The sequence below is a fragment of the Stegostoma tigrinum genome, chromosome 24 (assembly GCF_030684315.1).
Source record: "Stegostoma tigrinum isolate sSteTig4 chromosome 24, sSteTig4.hap1, whole genome shotgun sequence".
Classification (NCBI taxonomy): Eukaryota; Metazoa; Chordata; class Chondrichthyes; order Orectolobiformes; family Stegostomatidae; genus Stegostoma; species Stegostoma tigrinum.
In genome coordinates, this window is record NC_081377.1 from 2,585,656 (window position 1) to 2,600,157 (window position 14,502).

At 45.9% G+C, this 14,502-nt stretch overlaps 1 protein-coding gene across 3 annotated transcripts in view; it reads left to right on the top strand.

The window, feature by feature from the left end:
* The first annotated feature begins 1,409 nt into the window (after positions 1-1,409).
* trit1 (tRNA isopentenyltransferase 1) overlaps positions 1,410-14,502 on the top strand; it is a 38,032-nt gene continuing 24,939 nt past the window's right edge. The window contains exons 1-6 of one of the 3 annotated variants that reach the window (XR_007250182.2): positions 1,410-1,712; positions 3,733-3,870; positions 6,084-6,182; positions 6,900-7,072; positions 11,781-11,923; positions 13,784-13,895. Coding sequence is in view for 2 of the 3 variants with exons in the window: in XM_048558364.2 (XP_048414321.1) it covers positions 1,599-1,712; positions 3,733-3,870; positions 6,084-6,182; positions 6,900-7,072; positions 11,781-11,923; positions 13,784-13,895 (779 nt within the window). In the remaining variant the exon portion in view is untranslated. The remainder of the gene's footprint in view (positions 1,713-3,732; positions 3,871-6,083; positions 6,183-6,899; positions 7,073-11,780; positions 11,924-13,783; positions 13,896-14,502) is intronic. The other 2 variants (XM_048558364.2, XM_048558365.2) reach the window with 2 other exon arrangements.

Sequence of the window (14,502 nt, forward strand, 5' to 3'; positions counted from 1 at the left end):
CAAAAACCATAACCACTCTCCCCTATATCAAAGGCATTTCGGAAATGACTGCCAGACTACTCGGACCTCTTGGCATCATGGTAGCCCACAAACCCAATGACACGCTAAAACAGCAGCTAATGAACTTAAAAGATCCTATACAGACAAGCAAAACGAGCGTCATCTACAAAATACCTTGGAAGAACTGACCCCGCCACAGTGTTGCAGGCTGGCGCACTCCAAGGTCCAGGACTACGTGCTGAGGGACGCGCTAAAGCTTGGGGCAGCCGCTGCCAAGGCACGGTGAGGAAAGACCACGGTATGAAACCCCTCGTCCAGAATAGAAAAAAGGGCCCTATTTGGTAACTGGGCCCAGCTGGCGCCTTCCCCAACTGGTCAGGGGGCCAACTGGGACTGTGCGGGGAGACGACTGCTGGGGTATTTTCTTTTTCTTTGTTTTGTTTTTGCCTTTAGTTGGTGTACGTACCCCCGGGTAACCCGGAGCGGCTTGCATGACTGGGTAGGTGTGTAAATGTTTTATTTTTTTGTACATTCTATGAATAAATTATATTTTTTCAAATAAAAAAAAGTGACAAACGTCTGAAAACTAACCTTCCAGCTCAGCGAGCAAACTCACATCCAGAACCTCAACCTGAGCTACAAATCTTCTCAAAACTCGCTGTTTGTACCCTGTTTAACCAGTCATGCAACTCTACTGCCTTTTCCTTCTCTGACCTTCCTAAATACTGAACATCTCTACATGGTGAGTAGGGTACTGTTGATCTCTGGATGTTCACTTTCCATCCTATTCACCCAGCAGCCATATCTCTGTAATTCCAACTAAGTCATATACGTTTATATCTGTTTGTAAAGATATTTCATCCAACTTATTTCAAATGCTCCATGCGTTTAACACAAATCTTTAAACCTCAACTTCTTAATACCATTCCAACGTTTTATTTCCAGTTGCCTTGTTTGATCTGGCCTTTGATTCCTCTGCCTATCATTTTTCTTATTCCCTTTGGGAAATCTGGTCCTTCTAATCAAGTTGCCACACTCTCTCATAAGTCAATGTTCCCTTCAGGATGAGACACGGAGGGAAAGGGAATGAATCCAGCTTCCCCGGCCCAACACGGAGCGCTTTGCCCCATGACCTGGGGCTCTGGATTCAGCCTGGTCACTCACATGAAGACCCTGAGCACACTGTCACCTTCCTGACCATGTCTGAGGCAGAGGCTGTGAGCATCAATCTGCAACTCCAGGCACAGGGCGCTCAGAGCCCCGCGAACTACAGACGCCCCGCTGTCCAGTCCCCCCCGCCCCGGCGTGTCCCCGCTGTCCAGTCCCCCCCGCCCCGGCGTGTCCCCGCTATCCAGTCCCCCCAACCCCGGCGTGTCCCCGCTATCCAGTCCCCCCAGCCCCGGCGTGTCCCCGCTATCCAGTCCCCCCCGGCACCGGAGTGTCCACCGCTGTCCCTTTCCTTTGCTGCACATGCAGTGCCACCTATTTCCGGTCCCCCGGTACCCAGTCCACCCTGTTATACGGTACCGGGGTCTGTGACTGTTTCTCTTGCCCCATCGCCGTGAGCTGGAGCTGGGCCTCGGGCTCTCCGTCCGCCGATGGCCGGCCTCCCGCTGGTGATTCTCGGGCCGACCGGCAGCGGGAAGTCGCGATTGGCGCTGGAGATCGGCCGGAGGCTCCGGGGGGAAATAATCAGCGCGGACTCGATGCAGGTACCGGCCTCGGGTGGGGAGTGAGGGAGAGGGAGATGGGGGGGGGGAGGGAGAGGGAGATTGGGGGGGGGTAAGGGTGAGGGAGATGGGGGGGTGAGGGTGTAGTGGGGGGGTGAATACTGGGAAGAGGGAAATGGGGGGTAAGGGAGAGGGAGAGAGTGGGGTAGGGTAGGGGTGGTGGTGAATATGGGGGAGAGGGAGATGGGGAGCGGAGGTAAGGGAGAGAGAGGGTCGGGGGGAGGGGTTGGGAGCTTTGGGCTGATGATTAGCAGCACATTCCTGGGGCAACAAGGTGTGGAGCTGGATGAACACAGCAGGCCCAGCACCATCTCCTGCTCCTCTGATGCTGCTTAGCCTGCTGTGTTCATCCAGCTCCACACTGTATTACCTCGGATTCTGCAGCATCTGCAGTTCCCATTATCTCTGATACATTCCCGGACATTTTGAACAACAACAGGCCTGTGCCTTCTTGTGTTTACAAAGGTCACAGCCCAACCTCAGGAATACAATCTCTATTCCTAAACCTGTCTCCTTCTTAAACCCTTCAGTAATCTCCCTGATGCCTGCATATCCTGAAGCCTGGAGCAATGGGAATATAACACATTTCTATTACAGTGTCCTACAGTTCATCCTGAAGGATTGTACGTCCTCAAACAGTGCCTGACCATAAACCACTTGAGCGCTGCTCGTGGTAGATACTGTCACCTTCTTCAAACCTGAAAATGAACAATTTCCATCATGTGACACCAGAGCTCCTAATCACACCCTCGAATAATAACACTGTGGTGCTGTGAGGACATTTACAGCCAGCTGTCAAAATATACAACAAGGCAGAAGCATCAACCATTGATGTTCAGTGGTATTATCATCCCTGCTTCTGTCGTTACCAATATCCTGGGGGTTACCGTTGACCACAAACTCAACTAGACATATATGTACTGTGGCTACAAGACCAACATAGAGACTAGGAATTCTGTACTGAATAATTCACCTCCTGACTGTCCACATTTACAAGTCACAAATCAGAAATGTGACGGAATATTTCCTAATTGTCCAGAGGGGTCCAGCTGCAACAACACTTGAGAAGCTTGATACCATCCAGAACAGAGAGAGCAACCCGCTAGATCAGCGCCACATCTACAAGTATCTCTTCTCTCCACCAGTGTACACACTGCTGCTGTTGAGTCTCGATTATCTCATACGCACTGCAGAGATTCACTAAGACTGCTTTGACTGTACCTACCAAACCTGTGATCATTTTCATTAAGAAAGACAAAGGGCAGCAGATGCAGGGATTGGCACCATCTGCAAGTTCCCGTTCAAGCTCCACAATACCCAGACAGTACTAAATCGCTACTGTCGCTGGGTCACATCCAGGAATTCCCTCCCTAACAGCACTGTTTCCTTTACCTATCCTCCAACCCCTACAGTTGTTCGAGAACATCATTACCACCTTCTTGAGTGTACTTTGGGACGTGAACATTAATGGCTAGATCCTGTGAAATAATTAGAACCACTACAGATCCTAAAAATCTGAAAATAAAATAGTCAGTGCTGGAGTCACTCAGCCATTCAGGCAGCACTTAACAACATTTAACTTTGCAGCTGACAAGACAGTACTGAGTTGAAATGTTCTGTGTCATATCTGCATGTCTCTGCCTCTGTGTATCGATCACGATGGACTATTGAGACCCAGCAGCGTTTTCTGTTGGCAGGCAATATTTATCCAAACTGCTTACACTGGGAACTTTCCCCAGAGAATCTGACTTTGTTCTATTCAATTCAACCTATGCCCATGGATTATGAAGTAAAGAATTATCAGTGGGAGGGGAATTGGAAATAACAACCCGCAGTGGATGTTAAGATGCAATTTGTGAACGTTGCTCATTTTATAATGGCTCAGGGTGAAGTGTTGAAGTGGCTGATATTGTTTTAAGAGGCAGTAGTTTCGGTGTGGAGGATAGTAAAGTCAGAGGAGTTAAACTTTCTTAACAGTGTTGATACTGATCATACGTTACAGGTTTACAAAGGTTTGGACATCATCACAAACAAGGTGACTCGTGAGGAGCAACAACTGTGCAGACACCACATGATCAGCTTCCTGGATCCCCTCGTTTCCTATTCAGTTGTCGACTTCAGAAATAAGGCACTGTCGATAATATCCTTTCCAGTGTGAGGGGGGTGCTGTGTGATTTCAGTTTGAATCTAGGTGATGATTCCAGCTGAATCTGAGGGCAGGGGTGGGCATGCCCAATGATTTTGGTCTATTTTGAAGAGGCTTCATGATTTCTGTCTGTATCAGGATGGTGGGGAATGTGATTTTTGTCTGTATTCAGGGGAGTGTTGAGAATGAAACTAGGCAAAGACACGCTCACTGGTGTACTGCTGGGACTGAGAAATAGGAGCAGGAATAGGACCACCCAGCCCCCTGTGCTTACTCAATCAATCATTTTGCTCACAGCTGATCATCACCCTTAACCTCACTTTGCCACCCACTCCTCGTATGCTTTGGTTCCTCGAGAGACCAAGAATCCTTCCATCCCAGCCTTGAATATATTCAACAATGGAATATCCACATCTGTGGACAAATAATTACAAAGATTTAAGGCCCTCCTATCTCCACCCTAAGTTGTTGACCCTTTATTCTGAGACTGTGCCCCGTGTTGTAACTCATCGGCCAGAGGAAACAACTTCTCTATCTGCCCTATCAAGATCATTCTTAATCTTGTGTGCTTCAATGAGATCACCTCTCTTCCTTCTAAACTGTGGATCATAGTTTACACTCTCCCTCATTGTTGTTCAGCCAGCTCATCCCTGGGACCAAAACTGGGTAGTTTTCTGGGAATGGTCTCATTGAAAACCTTGTCCAATCGTAACAAAACTTCCTTACGTCTCATCCTTCAATCTCCTTTCAATAAAGGTCAGCATTCCACTTGCTTTCCTAATTACCTGCTGTACATGCATGCTTCTGTTTCGTATTCCTTTTACAACTGCTCCTAAGCCTGCTGAACATCAACATTTACAAGTTACTCACATTTCAACAATATCCTGCCTTTGTATTCCACCAAAGTGAATACTGTTGCATTTCACCACATTATTCTTTTTCTGTTACCCTGTTGCTCACTTGTTTAATGATCTTAGCTGCCTGTTTGTGTCCCCACAACTTGGCATTTACTTCATAACATCAACAAGCAGAGGCAGAGAATTGTGATAGGGTAGTAATGTGGTTGACTTTGTCAACAGCTGTGGATAAGTGAAGAAGGGCAAGGAGAGTTTGTAAACACTCATGTTGTGGCTTTGATAAGGCTTATTACGGAGGGTGGGGGAAGGAGGTGAACTTGGTGTGCTGGGGTAGAGAGGAAAGCTGCAAAGGCAACTGAACTGATGGTTCAATCTTCGTGACAAAAACGTCATGGGCTGCTCTCACACACTTGGTGAGGGGCGAAGAGGCTGTTTTAGGCGGGTGGTTGGTAGTAGAGAGGCGAAGTTGGACATTATAGTTGAATTCCAGCTTGGAATAGCCAACAGGCTGAGGAGGGGCGGACAATTTATTATTTTATTCATAGCTATAAACAAACAAGATTTACAGCTGTAGTAGGAACTGCCGATGCTGGAGAATCTGAGATAACATGGTGTGGAGCTGGATGACACAGCAGGCCAAGCAGCATTAGAGGAGCAGGAAAGCTGACATTTCAGGTCAAGACCCTTCTTCAGAAAAACGTCATCTTTTCTGAAGAAGGGTCTTGACCCGAAATGTCAGCTTTCCTGCTCCTCTGATGCTGCTTGGCCTGCTGTGTTCATCCAGCTTCACACCGTGTTATCTCAAGTTTTACAGCTTGTGGGTTTGGAAACTATGGATACCATGTGAAGAGCTAGTATCAGTTCACCAGGTCTGTGATCTCAAGATTGTTAGCACTGCTTTATCTGTTGGGTTTTCCTGACAATTAAGTGGATTGCTGGGATAATGTCATCTTGCAGGTTGTTGTAGTTTGATTCTAAAGTGTTGACTTCTAAGTTCAGATGAGGAAATTCAGATTTTTGGCAGGTGAAGCCTCAGGTTTTAATGTAAAAGATGATGTCTCTGACCGCATGCTTCACTCCTGAAGTACTGGAGTGAGGCGTGAACCCAGTGATATTTTGCCTTGGGTCACAGTGATACCAACAGAACCTGCTACTTCTCAAAATTGGCTTATTTTTATTGTTACAAGCCTGTACTTTCTGTGCCTGCTATAAGCTGCTCCCTGGCTTGGCCAGAGACTGTATTCCACATTCAACTGAAAGTCATCTGGGAGAAAGGCTTGTGTATTTTAATATTCAGGTTAAATGCAGTCCTCAAACTGTAAACTGAGCAAATCTTCATTAACTTTTCACATCAAAAATATCATAGACAGACAGAAGGTCCCAATCATCGTAGGAGGAACCAACTACTACATCGAGTCACTGCTTTGGAAAGTGCTGGTTGACACAAAGGTGGGTTTCATTGAGTCTGGTACAATGACTGATCGAGAGCTTCACTGAGCATGTATCACCAGGAGGCTGGGTTACTGGGTATTGTATTCCAAAGTGGAGTGGTGCTCTTCTCTGGTCACTGATAACTGTATCATATGACAGGAGGGCTCAGCTCTCTATGACAACAGAGTGCAAGGTAGTAATGTGCTAGAGTCTGAAAGAGAATATAATTCTGTGTGTTAAGTAAGATGACTTATGTACATCAAGGAGCATAGTGCATTTGCTACTGTGTACTACACGAGAGAAGTAGGTCAAACCTAACTTGGTGAATTGGAGTATTAGTTTTATTTTGTGCATTCAGATGTGTACTTTGTTTTTCAAAAAGCAGCTAAATTATTCCTATCAGTCTCCTCTCACCAAGGTGTTTAACTGTCATGCAGAGTGCCCAGTCAGCGTGCAAAGGAGTGCAGTCACTGTTATGCTTTTTGCTCTGCTGCACAAGTTGATGTAAGATAGTGTGCATAAATTCCAGTAAAAAGTGAGATGCTGTAACAAATTGCTGATAAGACTAAGCTGAACTCATCAGTAGTTTCAATGCAGACCCCTGCATTTTGAACACTGTCACATGCATTTCAGGAATTGAAACTGTGGTGCTCAATTTCTCACTTGCTGCAGTTAATTTGTGACATTCTGTCTGTTGATGTGGTTGATCGGTGTTTTGTATAATGTGTGCTGCAGGAAGAGAAGGCTTTCTCTGCTCCCGACCATGCGGCTGGGAGTCGAACACCATCACCCAATCGGAAGGAGGAACTGGAAAAACTCGACTGTCAAGAACTCCACAAACGACTGGCTGAAGTTGACCCTGAAATGGCAGCAAAATTGCACCCACATGATAAACGCAAGGTTGCAAGGTAGCTATATATGAGTGGCACTTGTAAACTGGACATCGTCATCTTTCAGCAGATGGTGTTGCCTTTTTCAATGATCTAATTCAATCAATGTACATTCTGTACTATTGCCCACACTCTGTCATCACTTTAGCTGTATTAGAGTTGAGACCGAGAGCCACACAAACTGCACGGTAACAGGTGGAAGTGTCCGCTGTGACTGCATTGGCAGGACTGTCTCGTCTTAGAGTCTGAAGGTTGACTGTTAAAACCCCACTCCAGAGAGTTGAGTATGTATCCAAGCTGACACTCCAACGAGCACGGGGCAGTTGCTTGAATGGACCCACGCTGGTGAACCAGAAAGGTCTGGGGAGATCTCAGTGGTGTCCTGGTTCCAAAGTTCATGCTTTACAATGTTAAAGTTTTTCTGGTCAACATATTGCTGCTTGTAGATTTTACTGGACACACAGTGAGCAATTCCTGAATTATAAGGTAATGATACCTAAATAATTTATTGGCTGTGAAGCACTCATGAGGTATATTCAGCTGATGTCCAGTTGACCTGGAACTGTTGAATCCAGGGAGATGGTGGAGTTTCGTGCTTGTAACCTACTCCACTTCATGGTGAAGGATCAGTTGCATCACTGGAGTTGGTTCTTGGCCCTCTTGGAGATTTTCATTTTCACATTCCCAGCTGTGCGGAGGCACTGGCCAGATCACGGCCGTAGTCATTGGGGAACCTCATCACGTTGGGGCTTACCCAATGAAATCCTCTCTGGGGGGGTGGGGTGTGCATTTTCACTTTGTCACTCCGGTCACTTTGTGCCAGTTTGGACCATGTCTCTTTGTCCAGTTTGTGTAATCACAAACATTCTGGTGCTGTTGCATGAGGGTTGCACATTTATTAAGAGATTTCCCCTGCCCTCCTACACGTAAAAGACACCACCTCCATCCCTGTAGCCCTTGTTCAGTGATGTACTGAAGTGTTCCCTTTGATATACGTACTTATGTCTTGGAATGGGCATTTCTGACTGTGTGGCAAGAAGCTAGCTCTGATGCAATGGTATATTGATGAGTGTAAGTGATACAGTTTTATTCCACGTGCATATTAAAAATTATGTAATGGTTGAAGTGAGCGGTTGAATTTCAGTGGTGTGAGAATGCTGATGTCTGGCTAAGCTGCAACTTGTGGTCATATTTCCATTGCTTAGAGACTTGGATCTTGCTGACTGTCCCTGGTCAACGCCAGGTCAAAGGAAGCATTTTACCTCAAGCAGGCAAGTCATTATCATAAAGCATAAGAGGGAGACCCGTTTTACGTTAGAGTGCACAGAATTTGGAATCTCAATGTTTTCAGCATATCCGGAGATGTTTTGGCCCTCTGAGGCTGCACTGTTTCTCTTTAAGATCATCTCACCTGTTCTCTTCCCCCTCCCTTTTCCCTGAGGTCCTGTAAATGATTTCTGTTTAGATAGCTATTCAAAAACTTTCTGAAATCCATGATTAAATCTGCAACTACCACGCACGTAGTGCGTTACAGAACCTCGGTACTTGTGTGAAAATAGTTTTTCCCTCGTACTGTGTTTGGATCTTTTGCCATTCGCCTCAAATCAGCATCCCCTAGTTCTAACAGTTCTCACAATAGGAACAGTTTCTCCCTATCTGCTTCCCCCAGACCACTCAAATCTTTATCAAATCTAATTTCTGTTTTTTCTACACAGGGAATGACCCAAGCTTTACCAGTATATATTTGTAACAAGACAGACAGGAGGCTGGAAAAACACTGCAAGCCAGGCGGCATCTGGAGGAGGAGAAGTCAGCATTTCAGGACTGGATGTGGGGGATACAGGGTGGTGCAGGGGATAGCAAAATTGTGGTGATAGGTGGACGCCGGTAGGAGGTATGGTCTGGTTGGTTGATGTGAGGGATGAATCTGCTTGGGAGCTGGAATAGAAGGAATGAGCTGAGGCTGAAAAGGGAGCCTGGAGATGGATGGGAAGGTTATTTGAAATTGGAGAATTCAGTGTTGAGTCCTCCAGGCTGGAGGGGGCCGAGGATGGACATGGCGGAGGGGGAGTTTGGGGGTGTGGGATCGAGGGATGGGTGGGAGGTTAGGATGGCTGTTTCAGGCCAGGCAATGATGCTCAGCAAAACAGTCACCTAGTCTACATTTGGTCTCACTGATGTAGAGAAGACCACATCGGGAGCACCAGAAGCAGTAGACTAGGTTGGAGGAGATGTAGGTGAAGCTCTGTCTCACCTGGAATGACTGTTTAGGGCCCTGAATGGATGTGAGGGAGTTGGCGTGTAGGCACGTGTAGCATCTTTTATGGTTACAGGGGAAGGTACCGGGCGGCTTGGAGCGGATGGTGGGGAGTGTGGCACAAACTATGGAGTGGTGAGGGGAATGGTCCTTGCGGAAGGCAGAAAGTGTTGGGGAGTCGAAGATTTTCTGGGTGGTGGAGTCTAATTGTGTTGGCGGAAGTATTTGAGGATGATATGTTGGATGCAGAGGCTGTTGGGGTGGAAAGTGAAGACAAATGGGATGCTATGTTTAATATATTTGGAAGTTGGGTGGTTTTAGAGCTGTGGAGTGGGTAATGGAGGAGGTGTGGTGGAGGGCTATCTGGATGACAGAGTGGGGAAAAGAGCATTGTTTGAAATTGGAGGCTATCCGGGATGCTTGTAGGTGGAACATCACCTCTTTGGAGCAGATGCGATGGAGATGGAGGAATCGGGAAAATGGGATCAAGTTTTTGCAGGATACAGGGTGGGAGGAGGTGTAGTTCAGATAGCTATGGGAGTCTAAGAGTTTATAGTAAATGTCGGTCTGTACATTGTCACCGGAAATGGAAACAGAGAGATCAAGAAAGGGGAGGGAGGTGCCTGAGATGGACCAAGTGATTTTGAGTGCCTTTCTCAGACACTTCCCTCCACTTACTTGACCTCTCTGTTTCCATTTCAGAAACAGTTTACAGAACGACAGTTCCTCCCTCACATCTGCTCCAACGAGATGTTCCATTCCCAATTATCCTGGATGTCCTCCTATTTCAAACAATGCTCTTTTCCCCCTCTGTCATCCAGACAGCCCTCCACCGTTCCTCAGAATAATAAATATACTAACGACAGGGCCCCCCTTGTTCTCACTTTTTGCCCCTGCATCTAACGTATCATCCTCAAACACTTCCACCAACTCCAATTAGACCCCGCCAACCAGAACATCTTCCACATCCCACCCCTTTCTGCCTTCCGCAAGGACCATTCCCTTCACCGCTCCTTAGTTCACCCCACCAACCACTCCAACCTGCCCAGTACCTTGCCCTGAAACCCTATCTGAAACATTGACTTCTCCTCCACCAGATGTTTTTCCAGCCTCCTGTTTGTCTACACTGAGTTCCTGCATCTGCAATTTGTCTCTAACTATGTTTGTAACTGATGTCCCTGATCCTAGAATCATTCTCATAAATTTTTTCCATACTCTAAATCTTTCAAATCCTTCCTAAAGTTCAGTGCCTAGAACTGGGCACAGTTGTGCAGTTGAGATCAACCCAGTGATTTGGGAAGTTCACAATAACCTCTTTGCAAATGTATGTTATGGTCCTGTTTCCATTACTCAAGATCCTAATCATGTTCCCCAACTGGCCCTGGCATCTTGAGCAATGTCTGCACATTTACCCCAGGTCCTCTGCTCTTGCATCTCTGTTATTTTATGTTCCCTCTCTTGGTGCTTCTGACCAACATCAATCACTTCATTCCTCCCAGCACTGATTTTCGTTTGTCGTGTTTGTCTGTTGCATCAGCCTGGCTGTGTCCTTTTGAAATCTATTATTATCCTCCTCAGTCCATATACAGCGCAGAAACTGATGATTTAGCAGAAATGATCTGTGTCAGTGTTTATGCTCCTTAAGAGCCTAGTCTCACCTTTCTTTGACATAGTCACCTCTGCGCTCTCCTACTTTCTCCCCACCCGCCCCAAGTAGTTATCTAGCTGCCCTGAAATACAACAATAACATTTGCCTTAGGTACTCCAGTAGTAACAAGTAAAACATTCTAATTGCTGTCTGGATAAAAAACCTTTCCCTGAATTCCCTGCTTGATTTATTGGTGTGACTATTTATGAAATCTAATTTTGGCCTCCCCAGAGTGGGAACGACTCAGTGTGTTAAGGTTATATCCAGACAGAAGGAGACAAAGGTCCTTCCCGCACCCACAATATGCTAGAAAACTGAAACAAACACAGAATGCTGGAGAAACTCAGTGGATCTGGAGGCACCTGTGGAGAGAGGAAGACAGAGTTAATGTTTTGAGTGCAGTGTGAATCTTCTTTAGAACTCTGTCTGCACAGATGCTATCAGACTTAGCATCCTAGGGTCATACAGCACAGAAACAGACCCTACTTGCCCATGGTGACCATATTCCCCAAACTAAAACTAGTCTCACTTGCCTGCAGTTGGCCCATATCCCTCTAAACCTTTCCTACCCATGTCCCGATTCAAATGGCTCCAATGCAGTTAATGTATCTGCGACTACCACTTCCACTGGCAGTTCCGCATACAAACCACCCTCTGCCCCGCGAGTCCCTATTAAATCTTCGTACTTTCACCTGAAAAATCTGCCCTCTAGTTTTTGAACTTGCTGAGTTTGTCCAGCATTTTCTGTTCATTGAAGGAACAAAGACCTCTTCTTGCCTGTCTGTAGGTAACTCAATAATGTGCCTTGTTTCTCTGAGCAGAAGTCTGCAGGTCTATGAAGAGGTTGGAGTTCCCCACAGCAAACTTCTAATGAAACAGCGCCAGGAAGAAGGAGGAGGACCCCTCGGAGGAGCACTGCGCTTTCCACGGCCTTGTATACTCTGGCTGCACGCTGACTTGTCGGGTAAGAGAAAATGTGAGAAAGTAATTCTGCTAAATGCTCTAATTTGCGCCAATGTGTGACAGCATGCAGCATTCATGGTGGTGGCCGTGAAACTGTTGTTGATTGTCATAATAGCCCAACTGGTTCACCTGATGTCCTTTAGCAGTGAAAAGCTACTGTCATTATCCAGCCTAGTCAACATATGACTCCAGACGCCAGTCAGTGATGTTTTCTTAATGAGCCTCTGAAAAAGCCCAGCAAGCCTTTTGGATCAATGGGCAAGAAATACCAGCTTTGCCAATGACACCCATGTCCCATGAAGAGGTAACTAAAAATGAAGAGAGATTGTCAGTGATGGAAATTTTATTTAAAACTGGCCAGAAGTGGGAGGCTGCTCTCAGCAACTGTCCGGCACACTCCTTGTTTATTAAAAAAAAATCAGACTGACCCAGAGATTTGCTGAGAGTTGGATCTCTGTGTACTGCTGTGATTGAAGGAGGATTAGGAGGAAGAAAGATAACTTATTTTCCAATCAATGATGCTTCCTTCTTTCAGACCTGGCTGCTGCAGCTTCTCCAAACCCAGGTTGCAGCACGTACCTTGAGGAGTGGCTGAGGGGCTGGCCACTGAGAGATGGTAGCAATAGTTAGTCACAGTGGGAAGGCTCCTGTTGGGACACCAAGTCCTCATAACATAGCAAGGAGGCTATTCTGGAGCAACAAGTAGGATCTGGAGGACAGGAGTAGCTCCGGGGGGTGACTGTTGAAGTCAGGCCAGCCGACCCAGGAGGGTGTTGAGATACAGTTGTAGGGACTGCTGACTGCAGTGGTCAGCTGTTTAATGTCTGATGCGGCAGTGTGAGATTTCATCTCAGGCCCTGCAGCCTTCAACCTCTGCCTCACCGCTCCCATACCCAGTCCAGCCAACCATGTCCCTGCTTTTTCTCTTTGACTGTCATTCCTGATTTACCTACTGCATGTCTTTTATTTAGGTTTTAATTCTCTTCATCCACTGTATCCCAGTGCTGCCTCATTTGTCCTTGTTTTATAGCAGAACATACTTCTTCTGGAGTCTATTTATTTCCCTCTGCTTTTCTGTCTTTATCAGTGAAATTTTGCAGTTAATTTTCCCCAGTTTTGTTCGCATCCTTCCAAAATCAGCTTTATTCCAGAGTGTTACTTTGTCTGAATTTTACTTTAATTATGACAGAATAGTGAGATTTATTTAACATGAATCAATTAAATGAACCATCCTAATACAAACAGTATATATTCAATAATTATCACCCTTGCTAGTCCGTTATCACCATTTTGGGAGTGAGAATTATACAGCACAAGCAAATTGTTTGATCCATTTTGTCTGTGGCAATCCTGGGAGAGCTTTCCAATTCCTTCCACTTACCAGCAGTTTTCACTGCAAGAGTTTCTATTACAAGTATTTATCCTATTAGGTTTGGTCCCCAAGGGTGCAATGAAAGTTGGGGATACAAGAGACCAGAATTGGACATGCATAACAAACTCTTGAGTTTTGATTGCAGAGATTTGGGGAGGAAAGAACTGGGGAGGTGAGACTGTGGAGGGATTTGAAAATCAGGAGGAAAATATTAAGGTTAAACTTAAGTTGGTAGCCAATGTAAATTAGTGAGCACAGGCATATCACCCTAAGTAATTAGAGGATCAAGGCAGGGAACTGTGGAGAGAAAATGGGGATTGCCCTGAAGGTAGCAGAGTTCGCATTAATACAGTTAAATGTTTAAACTAATGCTGTTGGTGTGAGGATTGAGTGTTTAATTTCTCTTATGCAATAATTTATTGTAAACTCTGCACAGAATGTCGCAAATCTTATGTTTTTTCACTTTGTCTCTTCACTTGCTGACTCTAGTCCTTGATGAGCGTTTGGATCATCGAGTCGATGAAATGCTGGCTGCAGGCCTTCTGGAAGAGCTGATGGGCTTTCATACTCTATACAACCAGCAGAAGATAGCCGAGAACAGGTCTGGTCACAGACATAGTTCAGCAAGAAAACCCTGTCTTGTGAGAGATGCTGGAAGGCTAGAGGAGGATTACAATTCCTGACTGTCTCCATCCTTACCAGCCCATACACTCCCTACCATTCATTTCCCTTATTTCAGGCCTGCTTTCTAATGTTCTATCCATACTGACTAGGGGCCTCTTGTGTCGTCCATGTACCCCTTTAAGGATAACTATTGTAGTCGATCTCCCTATTCTTGAACATATCTTTGTTTATTTGTTGTTGGTGAATGACGTGGCTGACAACACCAGTGTCTACTGCTCTGGAGAAGATAGTGGTGAGCCATCTTCTTAACTGCTGCAATTCTTGGTATGGGTGCTCCCACGATGCCCTTAGGGAGGGAGTGTCACAATTTTGACCCAGCTACTGAAGTAACAACAATATATTTCCAAGTCAAGATGGTGAGTGGCTTGGAAGGGGATGTGCATGTGGTGGTGTTTCCATGTAACTGCTGCCCTAGTCCTTCTGAATGGTAGAGATTACAGGGTTTGGGTAGTGCTGTGGAATGAGCCTTAGTGAGTTATGAGTTGCTGCATGTACGTCCTGTAGATGGTGCAGAATGCTGCTAC